Below are 23,725 nucleotides of genomic sequence, written 5' to 3'. Positions count from 1 at the left end.
CAGGTTCCCGCCGTCTCCTCTGAGCAGCCCCTGCATGTGCTAGGCACATTGACAGAACAAGAAACTCCTTCGGTGAAACGTGGGAGGGTGTCGGTGGGTGGGCTGGTCTGCCTTTATGCCACGGGCACAGGATAAATGCCTGGTGGGCACACGCAGCTAAAATAGTGAACTGAGTTGCATCGTTCCTTCTTTGCAGAAGATAGCAAGAAATTCCAGAAATGTGAATGCCCCTTAGCCTGCATCTTTTTAACTGTTCTTGTAAGAAGAAAAGCTATGTTGAACGGTAGCTAAAAACCTCAGCCCAGACCAAAAGCAGGCTCTGGGATCCGTGCCCCTAGAACTGTGTGTGGAAGGCGCTCTTCTCCGTCATTCTCAAGGAGAGTTCAGTCAAGTGAACACACAGAGTAAGCATGTGCTTGCAACAGCTTGCCTGCTAACGGCCAAGATGGATCTCCGTCTGCACTCCATCTACCTGAGACGTGACGTGCGTTTCAACGTGCAGGGCCCAGCCCTCATCAGATAAAGAAGCTGAGTTCCATTTCTCTTCACTGAATTTTGTTCGTTCCCCTTGAAGGCAACATATAAATCTTCTAACTCGATGGCTCCCTGTCCAGAGTCACGTTGGCTCCTCTCCCTTGCCCGCACATCCCTAAAATCCTGAAGCTAACATTGACCTGAGTTGCTTTTCGAAGAGCTGTCTGGGACAGAAGGGAGCTGTGTGAAGGGAAGGATTCCTGAGCAGGTATTTGAGTATTCTCTCCTGTCTTCCACTCATTTCCAAGGTCACTGCTCCCAGAAACCTGCAGCCACCTCTTTCTCCGTAATTTCGTTTTAGCTCCGTGAAGTTCTGTCCCTGTGGTTCCCAGGGCACTCATTTCACAGGTCAACTGATGATTCTGTTTCCTCTTGTCTTTATACTATGTCTTTCCCACGTCGTCTCTGACTCCCTCTCCCCATCAGCCACCTGTTAGACATGATTCCACCTTGAGCTGGAACGATACGAATTCATGAGAAGGATGTACCTCCCTGAAACACACACCTTCCAGAAAGCTTTTAGGCTTGTTAAGATAGATGTAACAGTTTTATTACAAGGCCCTTAGTCTCTGGAAATTGCGAATGTATTTTGTGTATCTATTGAGCGTGTCTATTCTGGACATTTCCTGTAAGTGGAATTATATAATATATGCTTTTTATGACTGATTGCTTTCACTTAGCACGATGTCTTGTTGATGCAAAATGAACAAATCTTTTAGAATCTCTAACAGCAAGGAAGAGTATTTTATTCGTGCCCAAGTTAGGACAGCTTCCTAGGAAACATGCTTTTCATAGCGAAGAAAGTACTCCAGAGAATGAATTGTTTTTTCAAGGTTATATACTTTTTACATCCTGTAGAAGCTCAAAAGATTATGGATTAGCATAGAGGCAGGAATCTAGAGTTTTATCACCAGGGAACACAGGGCACAGGAGCATTGATCAATATCTCAAGGACAAGATGGTTTTCCTTTAGGCTATTCATTCACAGAGCAGATGTGCAGCGTGCGTGGGGGCCATAAATCAGGCTTTTGGTTTGAGCAAAGTTTATGTACAATCATGCTGACTTAGAAAGAAATCTAGAATGGTTTCCGTTGCAGAACTTCAGAGGGTTTTTCTCTCATCAGCTTTCAGGGTTCGTTATGTTTTAGGGTATATCAATACCTCATTCCTTTTTATGGCCAAATACCATTTTATTGTATGAATACGCCACAGTCTACTTATCTATTTTTATTGATTTATTCAGTAGTTGATGGACATTCGCATCCATGTTTTGGTTTTTATGAATTATGCTACTATGAATATTTGAAAGTTTTTGTATGGGCTTCCTCCCCTCCCCCCAGTTCTCTTTAGTATCCACCTAGCATGGAACTGAACTGCTGGGTCACATGGTAACTGTATGTTTAACTTTTTGAGGAACTGAGTGTTTTCTTCACTGGCTGTGCCATTGTATCTTCCCATCAGCAATGTATGAGGTTTCCAGTTTGTCCACATCCTCACCAACACTTGTTATTGTCTGCCTTGTTTATGATGGTCATCTAGTGGGTTCGAAGTGGTATCTCATCGTGGTTCTCATATGCATTTCCCTAATGACTACTAGTGTTAAGTGTCTTCTCATGTTCTTATTAGCTATCTGTGTATCTTCCTTGGAGAACTAGTTAATACCTTTACATGCTTTTAATGGGTCTATTTCTCTTTTTATTATTCAGTTGTCAGAGTTCTTTCTATATTCTGGATACAATCCTTGTCAGATGTATAATTTGCAAATATTTTCCTAATGCATTTTTGTCTAATTTTCTCTTCTTTTTGTCATTGGAAGAAGTACAAAAACTCAGGATTCAATGTTGACATTTAAATTCTAGGGCTCCTGGGTGGCTCAGTCAGTTAAGTGCCTGCCTTCGGCTCAGGTCATGATCCTGGAGTGCTGGGATCGAGCCCCACATCGGGCTCCTTGCTCTTGCTTCTCCCTCTCCCTCTGCCTGCAGCTTCCCCTGCTTGTGCGTGCTCTCTCTCTCTCTATGTGTCAAATAAATAAAATCTTTTAAAAAAGTAAATAAAATCTTTTTAAAAATAATAAATAAGGGGCGCCTGGGTGGCGCAGTCGTTAAACATCTGCTTTCAGCTCAGGGCGTGATCCCAGCGTTCTGGGATCGAGCCCCACATTAGGCTTCTCCACTGGGCTCCTGCTTCTTCCTCTCCCACTCCCCCTGCTTGTGTTTCCTCTCTCACTGGCTGTCTCTCTCTGTCAAATAAACAAATAAAAAAAAAATCTTAAAAAAAATAAATAAATACATAAATTCTGTATATTCTTAGTGTCCCTTCGCTTCTGTAAGCTGGGTCTCCCCCATCAGAAAAAGGACATAATTGAAGTCACTTTCCTGAGATAATACAGAAGTGTACCTAAATTATCTAATGTGTAGATTGGTAAGTAAATGTCTAAGAAAAAAGATTTTAATTAATTGGATTACAAAGGAATTTGTGAGGGAAAGCTGTTATTCTAATAATGTAGAGATGCAGTAGGGAGATACTATAAATTCAGTTAAATATTAATTGAATTAAGCATACTGTGTACAAAGGAGCATACTAAATATTGTGATGAGACTAGGAAATTTTTCTTTCAAACAATATTTACCGAGCGCTCCCCGTATGCCCCGCAATGACCATGTGCAGAACGGGCCCCTGTTAAAACCACGCCTCTCCACAGGAGGGGAGTAGAAATCCACATGGTAGGTGTGATTTCCACCGGCTTAGCATCTCCACTTCGCATCTGTCTGTCCACCATTTCCATCTCATCCAGCCCCACCTGACCTGTCCTTCAAAACGAAGACGCCGAGGCGCCTGGTGGCTCAGTCCGTTAAGCGTCTTGGTTTCGGCTCAGCTCATGGTCTCAGGGTCCTGAGATCGAGCCCCGGGTTGGGCTCTGCGCTCAGGGCGGAGTCTGCTTGAGACTCCTCTCCCTCTGCCCCCCCACCCACTCGCACACTGTCTCTCCCTGTCTTTCTCTAAAGTAAATAAATAAATCTAAAAAACAAAACCAACGAAGACACTAACCTCTTGAAAGCCCCTTCCTTTCTTTGCCTCTTCCTTCCCATGTTAAAGCTGTGTTCGCATTTGCTCGTCCCAGTCATTACCAGCTCATTCCCCAGGATGCCCTTCATCTCTGCCTGCCTCTCGAGGACAGCCCCGGCCTCAGCGCCCCGGCCCAGGACCCCCTGCACCCGGGTCTGCCGGGACAGCGGGTGTTTGCAGGCTGCACGCTTGCTGATCCTAGTTCTCTCTCCCCCGCCTTTCTGCCCCGTTCCCCGGGATGTGTGTGCAGAGCGGGCGGTGCTGAGGTCGACCGGGCGGCAGGCAGATGGGATTCTCGAAGCGGCAAAGCTTTCCCTGTGAGACGGGACGGGGCTCCGGTGCGCGTGGCAGTCCTTACGGCCTGTGAGGGCCTGGCCCTAGGCTGCCGCCTTCCGTCCTACAGGTTAGGAGCTGAGGGCTGAGGGCTGGAGGGCAGACGTGGAGGGGGCGGGTTCGCTCATTCGCTCCCCCCCACCGCACAGTCTCTGCAGACAGACGGCTCTACTCCCCACCGAGCGCGCACAGCCCCCGGTTCGGCTGCTCTGGAGCTGCCTTCTCTCCTTCCCTCCTCTCAAGTGAGTGCCAGCAGCTTCTCTGGCTGAATTCTCGGGCAAGATGGACAGTGGGGTTTGGGGAGGGACGACCGAACGTGCAATGCCTGGCCGCGTCATTAGAGGGCGTGGCTGCTACCCCTCAGGCCCCGCCCGCCGACTAGATCACTTAACTCGGGACCAGGACCAAAGCGAAGCCCGCTCTGAGGGCTCCTGCGGTCTGTGCAGCCTCTACGGGGAGCCGCTGTGCTCTTTCCGAGGCGGGAGCCGTGGCGGATCTCAGAGCCGGTGGCCAGAGCGGAGCCCCGCTTGCCCGGGATGGGCTGCTGGCGGTGTTGGCAGAACGGCAGAGGGGGCCTGGGTGGAATCTTGGAAGTGGTTTCAGGCCAGCGCCGCAGGCGAGGAGCTGCCAGGGCAGCCCAGCCGCCATCTCAGAAGGTCGCATGGCGTCCCCGCTCGTCACTGGCCGGCCCCCACCGCGGGCATGGAGAGCGCCTCTGCTCCTTACCTCCGGCCTCCGCCGCACTGCTGGGCATCCCTTCCAAACGCCACGTCTCCTGCCTGTGCTTTCTTTTCTTCCCTGAGTCTCAGCAACCGACGCAAACAGAACCAAACTCCTTCTTCCGTGTCTCCTGCCGGTACCAGAAGCCAAAATGCAATGACATCAGGGAGGCCGCCATTTACAGGACTGTACGCACTTAACCTCTCTTTCCTCCTGCACTCCTGCCTCCTGGGTGCCCTGGGGAGGGGGCCTTGCCTTGTCCTGATCATCGAGACTCATTCACGTGCTTTCCTGAACAGAAGAGCAGCCCTTCCGGAGATGTGCTGGCTACCCCCCACCCCCACCCCCACCGGGTCCTCTACCCCAGTCACACAGAGACGCAGGAGCTCCTGACCAGCTGCAGTTAGTTACTGTTTCTTCAGTAGTGATTTTATTTTCTTGCTCCATCAGGAGTGAAGGAATGCAGTTAAGCTGGAGTCGGAGGTCAGGAAATAGCAGATGGGGTATCAGACTGGGGCGCAAAATGATAACCAGGAACAAGAAGTAACCAGATGTGGGGGAGGTTCAGTAGAAGAGGCAGCTCCCTTCCTGCCAGTGCTGCACCCATCCCCAGTCGGGGCATGGACCACCAAGGCCCGGACTAAACCAGAAAGAACGAGGCCACCAACGGATTCCAGATTTCACACCAGCAAGGTCTTTTTCGTTATTTCACTCTCTAATCCATATAAAATAAAGTATTTTTGTCTAATGGGCAGATCACGTTTTAAAATAACTCATTCTCCCGTTTTTATTAGTCAAAGATATATATGCATATGCAAATCAGAGCCTATGATCAGTATGATATATTATTTTTACCTCACTGATTCCAAAGTGATTCAATTCCGACCAAAAGCAAAAAAACTTACTGGCTTTACATGGTGTCAAGCACTGGGACAGGTCTTAAGATTTGACCCTATTTGCCAGCAAGTTGGCTGTGTTCGTTCTAACCAACGAGTGAGCTCGCCGTGGTTTGCAGATGCTGGCAGAAGACACAAAGCTCATGCATCAGAGACAAAGGACTGTGTTCCTCGCCGTGAGCGGTGGCCAGAGCAGTGGCGTGTTACAGCAGGGGCTCCTGAGGGCCCCAGTTCCCACAGGGAGGTGACAAGGGCCAGGTGGCACCTGTATGCACAGTGGGTTGCGCAACAGGAGAGGATCCCTCAGCCTAGGAAAACAAAATCTCTGTACCAGAGATCAAGCCTGCCTGCCCCCACCACCGTCCCCGAGAAAGACCACGTCTTCATCCTACTGGACAGTAAATAAGCCTGCCCTTTGCCCCAGAGGAAAACACTGTATCTTCCAAGCAATTTGCTCTAGAAACATCTTTGGGAAAAGGTGGTCCTGAACAAAGGAAGCCAGTCCTCTGCTCACAGGAGGTCGGAAACATGAGAGACTCACGGAGAACTGCTTCCAACGGATGGTGTATACAGTCTTATCTCAAAGAAATGTATAAATTGTGAATGTTTTTTAGACACGGGCCAGCTTTGCTTTGCACGATACTGTGTTAGTAGAAACGGATGCATATGGGAACCATCCTTACTTTACACAGTTCCATCAAGATTTTACTGCCTGTATGGAGAACTCTTTTGCAGATCACTCTTAATACCACCCAGCGTCAGGTGGGCATGCCTCAACCACAGGATCCCTTCTAAACCAGGGAGAGTTCCAGAAACGGCAAACCCTTCTGTCAGTGAGGAGCCTCTCAGATGCCAAGAAAGAGAAAAATGAGCTCAGGTGCACTTAGAGAAATAAAGAAATGTATTCGTTGACCTATCTGAAAAGTCCAGAGGTAGGCTTTTCTTAGGGGCTCTGCAGTGTCCGCCAAAATGAGATTTTCCCCTTTCTCCTCTCCTCCTTCTCTTCTGCTTCATGTGAAGGGCGGCCCCGCTTGTGATCCAGTTGTGGTGCCAGCAGCTTCGAGGCCGCTCCCTCTTCATGTCCAGTGAAAGTGAGCACCTCTCCAGGTAGACTGCAAAGGAGAGTCAGGGGCTGCCATTCCAGAAGTCCCCAGCAAGTAGCTCCTTGAGCTTTGGTGACCAGACTTCTTGTGCCAATCCCTGAGGCCATCGCTCTGGCCTGGGGGATACAGTGTGCTGGCTGGTGTAGGCGATCCCAGCTCTCAGGATCTGGGGGGGAATAGGGTTCCCTGACGCTGTGTCGGGGAGAAGTGAATGCCCAAACAGTATACAAAGTACAGTGTCAAGAGGAGAGAGGGTGAGGTCTCTGGCACCTGCTCACCAAAGGAGGCTCTCAGAAACTGAAAGGGTCCCCAGGGTACACGGCACCCTCCTTGCTGGTCGCTGGCGCCTTTACTGACCAGCTCAGGAGCAGCCGCTGCCAGTAACCCCGGTGTGTCGTGCTCCCAGGACTAAGGCTGGGGCTGCCGTCCCACCTCCTTCAGATGCTGTATTAGTCTCCGCTTGCTGTGGCAACAAAGCACCACAGCATGGGCACGTCAAGCACCACAGATCGATTCTGTTACAGCTGTGGAGGTCAGAAGTCCCAAACCGCTCTTAGTAGGCTAAAATCAGGGTGTAGGCAGGACTGGGTGCCTTCCTGCAGGCTCTAGGGGGAAAACCATCTTCTTGCCTTTTCCAGCTTCTGGAAACTGCCTGCCTTCCTTGGCTTGTGGCCCCTTCCACCTTCAAGGCCAGCGATGGCCAGTTGTCTTTCTCACAGCCGCATCTCTCTGACGCTCTGTTTTGTCTCCCCTGTGACCTTTAAGGACCCCTGTGACTGCATTGGGCCCAGCCGGATAATCTGGCATAATCTCCCTATCCAGTGCCAGCTGGTTAGCCGCCTTAATTTCCCTGTGCCATGTAAGGTGACACAGGCACATGTTAGGCTGCAAACGTCTTTGGGGGGAGGGGGGCATTGTCCTGCCTACCACAGGTGGGAGGGAACTTACACTGAGTCTAGCCGGGTTGCCCACCGTGTAAAAGGAAAGTTTTCTGTTTACCTATTTATATACATAATCTCCTTTTTAAAAATTATGTTCAGTTAGCCAACATATAGTACATCGTTACATAATCTTCTTTCTGTTCTGTGTAATCACCACCAGTGGGGAAGCAAAACGCTTCCTATTTAAATCTGATGGCCCCTATTTAAATTCAGTAATGACTTACTTATGAATACTAATTCGTTGCTTTCATCAAAGAGCAATTTTGTGAAGAAATTAGCTTTAATAGCGAACAAAGAATTCGGTACAACTGATGACAGTCTTGTCCAGTATATGTAAATTAATTCCCGTTCACCGTTCTTGCTTATTTTCTCCTGTCTCGCGTTTTTTTACAAAGTTCCATGTAGATTCGGTTTTTGTAGTTATTATGTGGATTGCTTCCCAGCGTTCTTTCATCTTAACCCACAAGAAAAATTCACAATTCAGCAACCACAGTTTTGCAGTGTCCTAAACACAGCAGACCATAACACTTTCAAATGGTGCACAGTGTTCTCACGTGAAGCAAGTGCCCTGAGAATGTGGGCATGTCCACTCTTTCTCTCGTTATAACTCAGTAGGCTGTGTAATACAGAAAAGCTTCCAGGCAGGCGAAAATAAGTTCCTTAATATATAAGCAAAACATATGCTTTGCTTAAATGTACCTTTCTCAAGATTTTAACGCAGTTGAGTGGGTGAGAATGAGTGTTAATGAATCGTGCCTCAAGGCTTCCATTTTATGACACAAGCCATCTGGGAGAAGAGGATCTAGGAGAATCTGCTTGGCCAGCTGTGTCAGGAGCCCCCAAACCACCCCGGGGCACTGTGATTCGTTAAAACGACTCATGGGATGCAGGAGCTCTTGCTTTGCGACAGCAAAAGGATACAGGTCATGGTCATCAAAGGCAGAGTCCAAGAGAAAGCAGGCCCAAGCTTCCAGGAGTCCCTCCCAGTGGGATTACACAGAGACACACTTAATTCTCCCAGCAATGAAGCATGACAACACATGCAAAGTATTGCCCACCAGAGAAGCTCACCTGAGTCTCGATACCCAGGGTTTTTGCTGTAACTTGGTCACATGGCGCTGCAGTGTCTGCAGGAGTGATTTTAGCTACTCCGTCTCTGGACCCCATGAGGTCACGTTGATCCTGCATGGCCCAGGGCCTCAGGCATACAAAAACACTCTCACAAAGGAGGATGTGTCAGGGACTCAGAAGATATGTCCCAGGAGCCAGTCGAGGGCCAGTCCTGAAACAGGCCTCTGTTTGGAATGCGCAGGGTTTAAGCAGCTGCAGCCTACTGAGTTAGCTCTTTACCACGTACCAGGCGATCGTGAGAGGGGGCCTACGTCACGTGGAGATTGTGAGGATTAAAACAAGTCAGGTGCCTTAAAAGATAGGTCATGCTGCGTAAAGAAGATAACGTGAATGTCAAATAATACCTGAGTTCAAAGAGGAAAAAAGAAATGATGTCATTTTCTCAAGCAGTAATTAAATTATAAAGTGAAACAAATGGATTGGTAGCTGGGTGGGTAGATTTGAAATGAAATGCACAGCCCGGCTAGAAACTGTCAAGGTTCTTATAGTGGGGACAGCTTTTACCATGATGCCGGGGGATATCACAGTATTAGGATGGTAAAAATACACAAGCTGGGGTGCCTGGGTGGCTCAATCGGTTAAGCATCTGCCTTCAGCTCGGGTCATGATCCCAGGGTCCTGGAATCGAGCCCCACATCGGGCTCCCTGCTCAGCGGGGAGCCTGCTTCTCCCTCTCCCCTTCCCCCACTCATGCTTGTGCTCTCTCTCTCTCTCTCTCTCTTCCCCCCCTCTGAAATAAATAAATAAAATATTTTTTAAAAAAATACACATACTTCCCGGAGTCAGCTTGGAGTGTGTCTTTCCCACATCTCCCTGGGCTCCTTAGACACCGAGTCTCCCAATGGAGGGAGAGGGTCTGCCAACATATAATAGGTCTCCGTTTTAAGCTTAAAAAAAAAACACTTCTAGGATTTTATAAGTTGACTCCAACCTACATATATTATCTACCACCGTCCTCATTTAACCCCTTCCATCCTCTAATACCCTCCCTCTGCAACCTCTGTGGCCAGAGGGGCAGAGGGGCAGGCTTTTGGTGCTCACCACCTCAGAGTCACCATTCAATCCCTGCCATCTTTGTTGTAGTTCAGGCTGCCATCGCGAGAAGCCACAGACTGGGAGGCCAAAACAACAGAAATGTATTTTTTCACAGGTCGGGAGGCTGGAAGTCCAAGACTGAGGTGTCAGCAGGGCTGGTTTTCTCTTGAGGCCTCTCTCCTGGGTTTGAAGGTGGCCCCCATCTTGCTTGGTCCTCACACGGGCTTCCCTCTGAATGCCCCTCCCTGGTCTCTTCTTATAAGATCAGCAGTCCCATCGGATGGGGACACCACCCTTATGACCTCATTAACCTTAAGTAATTAATGAACTTTAATTGCTTCTCTTAAGACCCTATTTTCAAATACAGACCCACTGGGAGTTTGTGCTTCCCCATTGGAATTTGAGAGGCACACAGTTCAGTCCATAGCAATCTTCTTGCGATTTCATGATCGATACCACCCCCAATCGAGGCTGTACAATTCCGGAACTTTCCAGCCACTCCACCCTTTCGGCCCCCAGATAGCTGAGCAGCAACAGCATCATTCTCTGAGCGCTTACTGCACACCAGGCACTCTTCTCATTATGTTGTGTGAGTTCGTGCGTTTCATCCTCATGGGCGGTTCTAGGAGACCCGATGAACAGTCCCACCATCTAAACCAGGGCTCGGAAAATGTTTTCTGTAGGGGGAGGAGAGCAGATTCTGTAGGTGTGGTGAGCCTTACCGTTTCTGTCACAACGACTCCACACTGCCGTGGTAGCGTGAACACAGCCACAGGCAAGTGGACGTGACTGAAGTCCAAGATGGCGTCTTTCAAGTAGACCGAAGTCCAAATTTCATATAGATTGCACGTGTCATAAAATATTATTCTTTTGATTTTTCTCCATCCTCTAACAATGTAAAATCCATTCTTCTCTGTCACGCCAAACAGAAACAGGTGACAGGGCATCATTTGCCTGGTCTAAACCAATTGAGAAATAAAAGAGCAAAGCAGAGGGGAATCGCCAAGTCTCACCTTTAACATTGATCAAGCCAACATGGAGAACGTGGACGAGGAAACTCTCGAATTTGACAGATTTGCGCAGCCTGCCACGCTTCACCCTCGACCTCCCTGAGCTGTGGCAGGTCTTTCCAGTTTACGGCAGAGACCAGTAGAATAGAATGGGTACTTCCTGCAGGGAGATGTCCAGTATCTTCTTTCAGATTCGCCAGTTAATTGAAGTCTGAGTAGCGGAGAGAGTTGAGAGTGTTATCCTGGGGAACCCCCCTCATCACAGGACCAAGAAGTCTCCCTGTCTCCCCACACTGACACCTCACAACACTGCTATGAGGCAGGAATTCTTTGTGTCTGTTTTTTACAAGTGAGGAAACTGAGGCATAAAGAGGTTGAGTCTGCAGACAGGATTCAAGTCGAGGAGGCTGACTGGAGCCCATGCTCATTTTTTTTAAAGATTTCATTTAAAGTAATCTCTATATCCAATGTGAGGCTCGAACCCACAACCCTGACACGGAGAGTCGTGTGCTCCACTGACTGAGCCAGCTGGGCGCCCCAGGAGCTCACACTCTTAACCACCTCCTATATGCCTTTCACGTCCTACACTCACCGTCTATCAAATACTCAGCCGTACAGACTGTACAAGACAGACAAGGAGAGAGTACTTTATCTCCCTTTTTCCTGGCTGTACCCGGCCTCAAGCAAAAGGGAAATGCAAGCTGTCTTGTTTGCTTCCTTCTCTCCTTTGTTGTGTTGGAGAATAATCCATCATAAAGTTTTCTCATTTAGCCTTCGATAATGAAATGCAATGCCAGAAAAATCTTTCAAGGCTATAGACTAATGGAAAAGGGAAATAATTCAGTCCACGTCAAAGACAAGCTTCTCCATCTTTAGCCTGCTCCCATTACCTCACCGTAGTTTGACGTTTATATGAGAACACCATTCATTACTTCTTTATGATGCCCTTGGTGCTTTTACATACCTTTGAACTCTGTGAAGAAGGCAGGCAAGAAGATAATGTCCTCATTTTACAGAAGGGGAAACTGAGGCTCCATCCATGGGGCTTCAGCTCACAAGGGTCAGTGGTGGCACTGAGATCGGACACCGTGCCCTTCCTGTGACTACAGAGTGACATCGTTCAGCATCAGAGCCCCTTCTGTATGCCCGGTGGACAGGAATGACAGAAAAATGTTTGAGAATTCTGTGAGTAAATAGACCTCACAGCATGTACTTCTCAAAATAAAATGTTCACAATTTAATTTTCAGGTGGAAAAAACAAGATAAAAGCTCTATGTATGATATAATTCCAAGTTTATTTAAAAACACATTTATTTTTATTTTCTAACATATGTTTTTATAGTCTCCAAATCTTCCACATGAAAGTTGATTATGTTATTATCTTAAAAGAAGAAAAATTTTTGTTTAAAATCTTAAAATAAACTACAGACTTCATCAATCTAAAAAACAGTAGGGAGAAAAACCTCCTTTTAAATTCATACTCATAAGAAACAAAAAGAAATCCCTAGGGGTCAAAAATGAAGATGAAACAAAAAACCAGAACCAGAACTTCTCTAGTGGGGTTTATCAGTCTGGGAACAATAGAGGCTTATGTGGTTTTTTTGGTGTGTTTTTTTTTTTAAGATTTATTTATTTATTTATTTATTTATTTGAGAGAGAGAGAGAGTGAGCGAGAGAAAGAGAGAGAGAGAAGCAGACTCCCCATTGAGCAGGGAGCCCGATGCAGGACTCTATCCCAGGTCCCTGGGATCAGGGCCTGAGCCAAGGCAGACGCTTAACCGACTGAGCCACCCAGGCGCCTGGAGGCTTAGGTTTTAATACAACTAGAAAAAAGAAACAATAGCTTGGGCTGGGGCAGATGAAGAGTTAGAAATAAAGTCCCTATATAAAATCAGACCTCCAAAGAGCTACACTCTAACCTTTCAATTAAAGTTAGGAGATCTTACTCATTTTAGATATCCTGGTCTTATCATCAGTGAAGTGTATCTTGGGTATCTATTTCTAGTATTTCTGTTTCTATTGGCTCTTGCTTCTTCCTGTGAATTATGGACTGAGCTCATCTTTAACAAGACTTTGTCTGAGAATCCTTTGAGGATTCCCCGAGGGAACAGCCCAAGATGCAAGCAAAACGAAGCAAAACACTGATACTGAATAGTTATGGTTTGCTCAATAAAATCATCAAAGCTGCTCACCTTAGAGTGAAGTGCACTAGTCGGAAAGCCATTCCTATGCAGTCAGAATTTCCAAGTGGCTCTGGGATGCCACCTTTTAAATATGAATAAACAGCCATGGAAAGCATTTGAGGAAAATCTCTACCACGCAAAATGACCAGATAAAAAGAACTAGGGAAAATTAAAACAATACAAAGAGAAGGAAGCAATTCAGGGCAGAAGACAATATATTGCAGAAATATGGGCTTTAAAATAAAAACACTTCAGGGCAAATAAAAAAGAGCTCTTAAGGACTAAAAATATGATAACAGAAATAAAAAACTCAACTGAAGCATTAGAAGGTGGATTTGAGGTAATCTCCCAAAAAGTAGAATAAAAAGAAATAAATGAAACATATGAGATGAACAATAAGAAAATTAAAGGACTAACCCAAAAGGGCCAACGGTCAAAGTAAAAGAACTCCAGAAAAGGTGAATTGAGAAAATAAAAGAAAAAAGTTATCAGACATAATTGGAGAAAAATTCCCCAGAACCAAAAGACATGCATCTCCAGGCTTAAAACTATCCACCAAGCGCCCAGAACAATGGATTTTTTTTTAAGCCTGTATCAAGGTACATCATCATGAAATTTCAGGAACTCATGGGTAAAGGTTGGTTCATGAAAGCTTTCACAGGGGCAAGGGAAGCCACGTACAAAAGAGCAAGGAAGAGGATCACATTGGGCTGTTCGGGAGCAGCACTGGAATGGAGCAATGCCTTCACCAGTATTTGGGGAAATTATTGTAAACATAACGTTTACTACCAGGCCAAACTATCAGTCAAGAATGAGAGTAAACTAGGGGCACCCGGCTGGCTCAGTCAGTGGAGCATGCGATGCTTGGTCTTGGAGTTGTGGGTTCGAGCCCCACGTTGGGTGTAGAGATTACTCAAAAAAAAATAAAATCTTAAAAAAAAATAAAAGAACGAGAGTTAACGAATCACTGTCTCAGACATACAAAACCTCAAATGATTTTACTTCCAATGTACTTCTCAGAACACTCACACATTTTTAGTAGAATCGTTATAGCAAAATAAGAAGAAAAAGGAAGGAAGTGATACAACACAGGACCGGGCAAATTCCTCCTTGATAAAAGGGGTTCTCCACATGGCGGTCCTGAAGCGAGCATGGAAGCGAACGGTGCGCGTGGGGCAGAGACGGCTCCCAAAGAGGGAAAAAATGAACTCAGTGGAATACTGCCTTTTTCTTAATTGAACTAGAGTTCACATACCATAAAATTCACCTTTTTAAAGTGTGAAGTTCGCTGACTTTTAGAATATTCACAAGGTTGTGCATCTATCACCACTAATTTTAGAACATTTTTATTTCCCCCAGAATAAACCCCAGGCACATGAGCTTTCTCTCCCCATTTCCTCCTCTTCCAGCCCTTCCAACCACTAATCTTCTTTCTGTCTCTATAAATTTGCATATTCTGTATATATACATAAACATTGTATATATGCATATACACACACAGACACACACACCTTGAAGTAGCTTTAGAGCTTATCCATGCTATCAGTACTTTATTTTTTTTTTTTAGAAGTGAGAGAGGGCACAGATTTTATAGAGAATTTTTTTAAAGTCATGTCTACACCCAAGATGGGTGTAGGTCAAGAGTTGCGTGCTCTACGGACTGAGTCATCTGGCAGCCTAGTGCTTCGTTCCTTGTCACCGCTGAATAATACCCCATTGAATGGCTGTCCCACATTCTGCGTGGTTTGATGCCATTCGGTTTATTTCTACTTTGGGGCTATTATAAATAATGCGGCTGTCAACATCAATGTTTCAGTTTTTGTACGAACTTATGTTTTCAGTTCTTTCGAATACAGTAAAATATGTCTGATATTTAATTGTGCTAAACGGAAAAGTTTGGGAATGAATAAATGGTAGGTTTGTAGAAAACTAAGCAAAAAAGAAAAAGGAAAGAAAGAAAAAGGGGAAGGTATTACTAATTCCAAAAGAAAACAAAAGGTTGTATAAAAAGCTTATTCATAACGGCTTATGTAAATACTGTGTTCACTGTAAACACAATATTTATATGAATAACAATAAAAATTATGATATAACTACTTTGGGAGGAAGAGAAATGTGTGTGTGTGTGTGTGTGTGTGTGTGTGTGTGTGTGTGTGTATGTGTAGGACAGAAATCCAGAAAGTAGGCCCCTAAAATTTTCAGCACATCTTTTAGTAAATCGATAGGGCAAGCAAACAACAAAAATTGCAAAGATACAAGAGATTTGAAGACACCTAAGGGGCTTGCTGTAATGGTAGTCTGTAGAGCCTCGCACCGAACAATTAGAGAAATGTCCATCCTATTCAGGCACACAGCAATTGACCAGGAGGCTTTAAGGCTGATTTTAACAAATATCAAGCAACGGATACCATATGGATAACTTTCTGACCAAAACGTAGTTAGGTTGGAAATCAGTAACAAACAATGTAACCGGTAAAAAAAAATGTCAGCTAAAACTTCCAGTTTTCAGACCCTTGTGTTCATTCTCCATGCTAGTAACAACTCAACACAAGCAGAGAGACTCAGAGGAGCGCACATGTGTTTTCTCGCAGTTTCTGTGGGTCACGGCTCTGGACGTGGCTTACCTGGGTCCTCTGCTCAGGGTCTCCCGAGGCTGCGAGCAAGATGTCAGTGGGGCTGCATCCCTTTCTGGAGCTCTGGTCCTCTTTCTAGCTCCCGTGAGTGCTGCTTCTTATGGAACAGTTCAGTTCCTTGCGGTTGTAGGACTGGGGCCACAGCTCCCAGAAGCCACCACGGTCCCCTGCACAGCCAGGGAAGGTCACCTCACAGCAGCTGACCTCTTCAAGGGCCGCAGGAGAGTTTTTCCCATGGGTAAGACAGTCTCTCTGTCTCTGCCACGGTCTCTAAGTCTCTCTCACTGGCCGTGACATCTTCTAAGCATGGGATTACCATCCCATCACCTTTGCTGTATTCTCGGCTAGAAGCGAGGGCCGGCTCCCACCCACACTCTAGAAGGTGTTATACGGGGTGGAACACTACGGGGTGGAGATGACAGAGGCCGTCTCAGAATTCCGCCTACCACACTCACCGACAGAATAAAAAGTCCTGATGGGAATGAACAGATTCACCCATCACTGACTTATGAAGTCTTTGATTAAAGAAGAATTTACATTTTAATAAGTCACATTCATCTCCCTTTGTGGTTTGTGCATTTTGTGTCTTGCTTAAGAAATTCTTTCCAACCCTGAAGTCATAAGGATTTTGTCCTAAAAGTATTAGGGCTTTGCTTTATACGTTTAAATCATTAACTCAATGTAGAATTTACTTGTGTGGGGTGTGATATAGGGATCTATTTTTAAACTCTTTTTCATACAGATAATCATTTTTTTTCAGCACCATTTATTGAATAATTAGAATCTTACCTGCTGATTTCTAATTCAGTCTTTGTTGTATGTCAAGTACCATATAAGCATGGATCTGTTTCTGGGTCTTCTAGTCTGTTCCTGGGTCCATCCTTGCACCAATACCACTGCCTTAATTAATATGGCTCTACCCTGGGCCTTGCTATCTGGTAGAGGAAACCCTCCCACCATATTGCTCTTCTTTATTATGGTTTTGACTATTCTCAGACTTCTGTTATTCCACGTGAAGTTTAGATTCAGCTTGTTTAGTTCTATTTAAAAAATAGTAGAATTGGGGGCGCCTGACTGGCTCAGTCACTGGGGCATGTGACTCTTGATCTCAGGGTTGTAAGTTCGAGCTCCACGTTGGGTATAGAGATTACTTATAAATAAAATCTTTTAAAAATATCAGAATTTGAGTTGAAATTACATCATCTATAAAGATTAATTCTGGGAGAATTGACATCTCCATTATATTGGGTTTTCTCATTCATGTATATGGGATAACTTGCCCTTTATGTAGGCCATTTATGTATTTCAATAACGTCATAATTTTTTCCCCCACGGTATCACACAACTGTTGTTAAATTTATCTCTGGGTATTTTATAGGTTTTGTTACCATCTTATATACTTTTTAATATTTAAAAATAGTTTTTTGCTTATAAGTAGCAAGGCAGTTGTTTTATAATCATTATTCTTGAATCCTACAATCTTGCTGAGTTTTATCCTCATACTAATGTTCCGAGTGTAGATTCCCTTGTATACAGTCATATCATTTGCAAATAACTACAACTTTGTTTATTATTTCCCAATCCTTATACATATTTCTATTTCTTGTCTTACTACAAAAACTATAATATCTGGTAATATGGACATGCTTGTCTTGTTCCGTGAGCTATAACATATATATAGGATTTTGATAAATATCCTTTGCCCTAGGTTGCTGGGAGCTTTAAAAAATTCATAAACGGAAACATGCAAAATAGGTAATTCGGACTTGATGCAAATTAAAAAAAAAATTTTGCATCAAGTCCAAATTAAAACGGGCGTAGGATTTGAACAGATATTCCTCCAAAGATATACACATGGCCAATAAGCACATGAAAAGATGGTCAATATCATTAGCCATCAGGGAAATACAAGTAAAAACCACCGTGAGGTGGTTCATACCCCCTCAGCTGGCTAGAATGCAAAAGACATGCAATAAGCACATGAGAAGATGGTCAATATCATTAGCCATCAGGGAAATACAAGTAAAAACCACCGTGAGGTGGTTCATACCCCCTCAGCTGGCTAGAATGCAAAAGACAGACTAAAACAAGTGTTGGCAAAGACGGGGACCACCCGGCCTCCCACATGGCTGGAGGGAAGGTAAAATAGTGCAGTTGCTTTGGAAGGCAGTTTGGCTGTTCCTCAAAAACTTAAACGTGAAGTTGCCGTGGGAGCTGGCGATTCCCTTTCTCACAGTTCCACCGCTGAAAAACATGTCAACACAAAAACACGTACACACATGTGCCTGGCACCATGATTTGTAATGGCCCTGAAGTGGGAACAACCCAGATGTCCATCAACTGATGAATGAATAAACACAACTGGTGAATGGTCTATCCGTACAATGCAATCATATGCGGTAATAAAAAAAACGAAGTACTGATCAGGCTACACCGTGGATGAACCTCAAAGTCACTATGCTAAGTGAGAGGAGATAGTCACATTCGGCCCGATTCCATCTGTCTCGGCGAAACGGACTCGTCTGTAGAGGCAGAGAGAAGATCAGCGGTTGCTCGGGGTGGGGTGCAGGGTCAGGAAGGAGGAATAGCTGCGAGCTGCTAACGGACACTCAGGTTTTTCAGGGGGTGATGAAAATATTCTAAAATTAGATTATGGGGATGGTTGCACAATTGTGAATAGCCTAACAACCCTCAACGGTGCACTTTAAAAGAGTGAAGTTTATGTAAATATATATAAATTTATTTTTATCAGTAAAGCTGTAAAAAATTAAATTTCAGATAAACAACAAATATTTTTTCTCACATAACTATGTGTCATGCAATATTGTATCTGGCAACCCTAATGAGGAGAATTTTTAATTAGGAGAATTACGTTAGATCATATCATACCATATCCTATTATATTCTACTAGAATTCTCTTTATCCAGAGAAAGAGTGATATCCAGAATACAAAACACACCCTCACTGCCAGGTGACTCTTTCAATGAAAGCAAGTCCTAGAAGAATTCTGCCACCATGGAAACACTTCGAGCAAGTAGTCGCACATGCAGTCACACTAACGTTCTCGTTATTTCCAACGTCCCTTGTGCTGAGCGAGGAACGTCCGCCTTCTGAGAGTGATGCCTGCAAGCCTTCACCTCTCTCACCGCGGGGTCCAGGCAGACGCACTGCATTACCAGTAGGAGTACCACGCAGAGTGTCTTTAAGCGAGGGGCGCCCCCTGGGGGTGTGCAGGGCGGCCACCCACACACACCCCCCACACGGCTCCTGCCAGAGTAGGGTAAAGGAATGGCACGCAGTGTAAAAACCTGAATGGTACAGCCAGCCACGCGACTGCTAGTTTTAATTTTTAATAAAATCCTCCTATCATCCTTTTAACATGGGGAAAATGTTCTTTGAATGCAGAAAAAATATCGTCGACCCGGAAGACCCCCGATGCGCCCGCCTGACCCTCACTGGCCAGATAGTCGCGGTGTCTCCAGAAGAAGTAGAATTTGCCAAGCAAGCCATGTTTTCAAGGTGTGTATTTGCTTTAAAGTCGGTTTGCCCAGAAATACACCGTAATAAAAAGCAGAGGGGAGGACTGTGCCCTTGGATGCCCCTGAAAGCAGTGACAGGAATGGTCTGAGCTGCCCTGGGGGGGGGGGGCAGCGCTGCCAACCTCACGCTGGCTGTGTGGCGGCTGGGGAGGGGGCAGCAGGGGGCTTGCGGTGGCCCCACTGCTGCCTTTGGAGGGGCTCCCGCATTGAGGGATCGCAGGCACTCTTCCTGCGCACTGGCGACCTTCCACAATGCCCTGCCTTGAAATGGAAACAACTGGGCTTTACAGAGAAGGCAACACAACAACCATTTCAAACGCCCTCTCTGAGCAAAGCGCAGTGCAGCAGAGAGAGAGCGCCTTGCTCGGGGTGGTCCCCTGCCGCCGACGTCTGACCCACTGAGGGTGCTGGTGGCCACAGCTTGTGCCCCCACCCTCCCGCCCGGCCTGCTACTGAATCCGATTCTCAGGAGAGAAGACTCACTCTACGTTTTGCAAGCATGGCCCAGGAAATGAGCGTGCGTGCTGAAGTTTAACAACCACGGCTGCAGGGGTCAAAGTGAGCAAGAGGGCAGCCCTGTGAGGCGGCAGGAGGTCAAGAGCTTGTGGAAGAGTGGAGGGCGTGCGCAGGGAGGGGTGGTCTCCCAGGGCGGGTGGCGGGAGGGGGGGTGTCCAGGCAGAGGGCCACCTGGAGTGGTCAGAGCTGGGCCAAGGTATCCTCCCCGGGGTGCAGGTGATGAACACAAGCAGGTTAACACTTTGTCTAAGTTCGTGGAAGAGGAACACGACAGCAGGTGGTAAGTTGGGAGCGCCACCCACACCCCCACAGAGAAGGGAAGATTTTACCTGCAGGGAGCCGTCAAATGAGTAAACGTGGTAAGGGAAGGGGAAGCCTGGTTTCCCACTGCCATCGAAAAGGGTTTCACACGCACCAACAGAGAACATGGGAATGAGCTCTGGAATTGGATGGCGACTGGATACGGCCCCCTGAAGGCAGGGTTTTCAGAACATAGGTTGAGAAAAGAACATTCCTTGTGTGTGTGCCCGCACGATATGTTTTTGGACTCCGCTGTCCTCTTTATTTCTAAACACTCCTTTTCTGTGTTTCGATAAGCAGTGAGAAGAGGCCAAAACCTCAGCTAGACCACTGGGTTCATTGAGTTCATTTCCTGCTTTCTGCATCACAGCAGGCGCTGTGTTGACAAACTTTTTACCACTACGTGACATGTGCCCCTTTACCTCCCGCGTCCACTGAGCTCATCTTTCCCTTCTTCTAAGCCCCCCACTGTGAGTCTCCTGGGGTTCCCTCCACGGGCCACTCACTGCCGAAATGCAAAGCCGTCGCCCCCCCATTAGGATTTTTCACCTGCCGCCGCCCCTGCAGGTGCCAAAATGCATTCCCATCCCAACTACAAAACATGTTTGCTTAAAATAACAACAATCCTTCTGATTACCCCCCTTTCTTTATCCCTTTCTTCCCCTACCAATCTTCCTAGTTCTTATAATCAGAAGGGGGAATGAAGCATGAGAGACTATGGACTCTGAGAAACAAACTGAGGGCTTCAGAGGGGAGGGGGGTGGGGGACTGGGATAGACTGGTGATGGGTAGTAAGGAGGGCACGTATTGCATGGTGCACTGGGTGTTATACGCAACTAATGAATCATCAAACTTTACATCAAAAACCAGGGATGTACTGTATGGTGACTAACATAACATAATAAAAAAACATTAGAAAAAAATAACAACAATCCTTTTATTATCTTGGCTGCACAAGTATTTGGAGTGTTGGGGCATCAGATCAGCAACTTCATTTCAAATGGTTTGGGGAAAAAATAGTTTGTTGTACTATACTTTCAACTTCTTTGGGCATTTACAGTTATTTCAAAACAGATGGTCTCTTATAAAGGGTCACCGGCCTATTATTGCCTCTACAGTGTTGCAGATAGCCTTCCCCGTCCGCACTGGGCCTTTGAGTGTCATTTTTGACATGTTTAGATAGGAATCTAATTTTTGTATTTTTATGAAGTTTAAAGGAAGCTTGAGCCAAGCGCCTGCCCTTGAGAATAAGGCCCGTGTTTAGGGTTGCCCGTGAGGGAGAGAGCAAGTCAGTAAGTAGAAGGTGGAGTGTGACGTGCCCTGTCCATTCTGCCTGAGTCTCCCCTTGGTCCTGCGGCAGGAATGGGAATCTTCCCACCCCCAGATTTGTTTCATGGGCTCACGATTCTTGTGACGTTTCATACGGAGCTGCAGAAAGCCTTTCTTGATGTTTCCGGGTATCAGCAACCACGTTCACTGAGCACTTGCTCTGTGCGGGCGCCTCATGTATGCGGAGTGGTTCGCTCCCCCACGCAGCCCCATGGTCCGAGCAGCACCACTGGCATGCCCCAGGACGGGTAAGGAGACCAGGGTTTGAGAGGGCAAACGGCCCCCGAAGCCTCAGAGCTCATCCGCTGCCGACCTGGGATTCGAACCCAGGAGCCCGGGACAAGGCTGCTTGGCCCCTCCGTGGAGGTGGCAGTTCCCTGCCCTCCCGAGGCCGTCCCAGACCCCATCCCTGGCTCCCTGGCTTCTGCCTCGGGTCTCAGCCCACATGAGACCTGGGGGCTGGAGGCCTGTATGACCTGGCCGATGCCATGGAGTCTGGACCGGGGGCCCCAGAGGGCCCACCTGCCGATGGCAGCAGCTCTCCCTGTCCTGTCCTTTATTTCTGCAGACACCCCGTGATGAGGAAGTGGCCTCGCCAGTATGAATGGTTCTTCATGAAGATGAGGGTAGAGCACATCTGGCTTCAGAAATGGTATGGAGGAGTCGCCGACGTTTCAAAGGAGGACTACTTCAAAGCAGTCCCGAGAAAGGCCTGATGCAGTAAGAAGTCCTCGGGGTTTGCGGGAAACAAACATCTTTCCAGTCGCGCGGCCAGACCGGGCCTGACTGCTGTCTGTCTGTTGCAGGCCTCACGGCCGCCCGGTCATCCTCACGGCAGAACGAGAGAGGGTGACCAGGGAGCCCGGTGCCAGGCTGGAGATTAGAGCGGTCATTCGCAAACCCCCGCTCACGCAGGTACTCACGTATGTACAGCCTCTGTATCGTATTCAACCCGGTCTCGCCGACTAGGGAATCATCGTGGGTTGTCAAAGTGACACGTTGAGACAGTTGCCGTTCCATTCTTTAGGACAAAAAAAAAAACGTATGTGCCATGTGATTGCATTGTATTGTGAGAGTATTTTTGTTGCTTGCTGTGCCCAAAGCAGCCTTGATTGGAAGCTCACCGCAAGCACGGGGGAGCTAAACACGCATCACACGGCCACAGTCCTGTGCTGGGGTGAGCGCGCGGGACTGGTTGTCTGTGGAGTATTCATCGTGCGGCTTGCTGGACTGCAGATGCTGGAATGTCCTGGTCACTCAGGAAGCCCGTGTCCCACTGTAACAAGACAAACTGTAAGAACAGAGTCCTGTGCACAGCCGCCTTCTGTGTAAGCAGGCCGTGGCGATTCATTCACGAGGTGGGACAGCTTCAGCCCCAGATCCCCAGATCCCCAGATCCCCACTGCTAATGCTGCTGAGAGAGGGTTCCCGTCCCTTAGGCACGAGGAGAGGCATCCAAAATAATGAGGGTCTCATTCTGTGGCTTGTGTGTTGGGGGGGGGGGGCAGGGAAGGAAGCAAGGACAATGTACAAGGAAGCATAGAAGTCTGTAATCGAAGGCACACTCCCTGCCCAGCCTTGGACCAGGCCCTTGGCAGGGTCATCTCACGTAAGCCTGACGGCCAATGGTAGTCATATCATCATTGTCACTTGCAGACGAGAAAACTGGGGCTCAGACAGGCCAAGGCAGCATCCCGGCGTCTGACTCACCGCACACAATGGATGGAATGGTACTTAGACGATTTCCCATCTTGAGAATGAGACAGGAGAGTCACTGAAATGCATGGGTGTTCATTGAATCAGCAAAATCAATAAAGTGAGGATTAACTTACCTGAGGCTGATTTGCCACTGTTAACTACCAAAAAACAAACAAACAGTCTCTGAAATTTGATTGTTACTACAGATTTAAAATTTTCTACAAATTATATGCCGGAGCTCCTGGTTTTGCAAGGAACGACATTGTACCTGAGTACACATCTTAAGGTCTATAAAGGACCTATATGTAGACATCCAAGACTTCTTCCATTGACGTCTGTAAAGATCTAGCAGTACCCAGTTTTCTGTCTTTTTATAATGGCTATGAACCCTCTATGGTGTGCTAGGTGTGTTGGGTAACATAAAAACACAACACTACAGGAAATATACATTTTTTAAATAAGTCAAATGTTACTAATGATTATACTTTTATTTAAAAAATTAAGACATGAACAGAGTTTGAGATGTCAAAATATTGTTTAAGTGCCTGTTACTAAAAGCTTAGTAAGATGCACAGAATTGTTTTTTGTCAAAAACCAATTCTCAAAAGAGTTCCTAACAAGAGCAATTTCTAATACATAAGAATAAGGTCACTTTGATGGTACTTTGTATTTCTGAGTTAAAAATTATCATTACCCCCAATTTAGAGGTAGGAGGGGAAAACCGGAAGGATAAACCACATGCTCCATAAGTCAACCT

The 23,725-nt window shown here is 46.5% G+C and overlaps 1 protein-coding gene across 1 annotated transcript in view; it reads left to right on the top strand.

Annotated features, from left to right (window-relative positions):
- The window catches only part of CREG2 (cellular repressor of E1A stimulated genes 2), a 31,287-nt gene extending 8,551 nt beyond the window's left edge, over positions 1-22,736 (top strand). The window contains exons 3-5 of the mRNA XM_008699747.2: positions 18,992-19,105; positions 21,839-21,990; positions 22,077-22,736. Of these exons, the coding sequence (XP_008697969.2) occupies positions 18,992-19,105; positions 21,839-21,986 (262 nt within the window). The 3' untranslated portion in view covers positions 21,987-21,990; positions 22,077-22,736. The remainder of the gene's footprint in view (positions 1-18,991; positions 19,106-21,838; positions 21,991-22,076) is intronic.
- The last annotated feature ends 989 nt before the right edge of the window (positions 22,737-23,725 follow it).

Source organism: Ursus maritimus, unplaced genomic scaffold (genome assembly GCF_017311325.1).
Source record: "Ursus maritimus isolate PB19 unplaced genomic scaffold, ASM1731132v1 scaffold_6, whole genome shotgun sequence".
In the NCBI taxonomy this organism is placed as follows: domain Eukaryota; kingdom Metazoa; phylum Chordata; class Mammalia; order Carnivora; family Ursidae; genus Ursus; species Ursus maritimus.
Note: the sequence above shows the minus strand (reverse complement) of the source record. Positions and strands in the feature narration are given on the sequence as shown.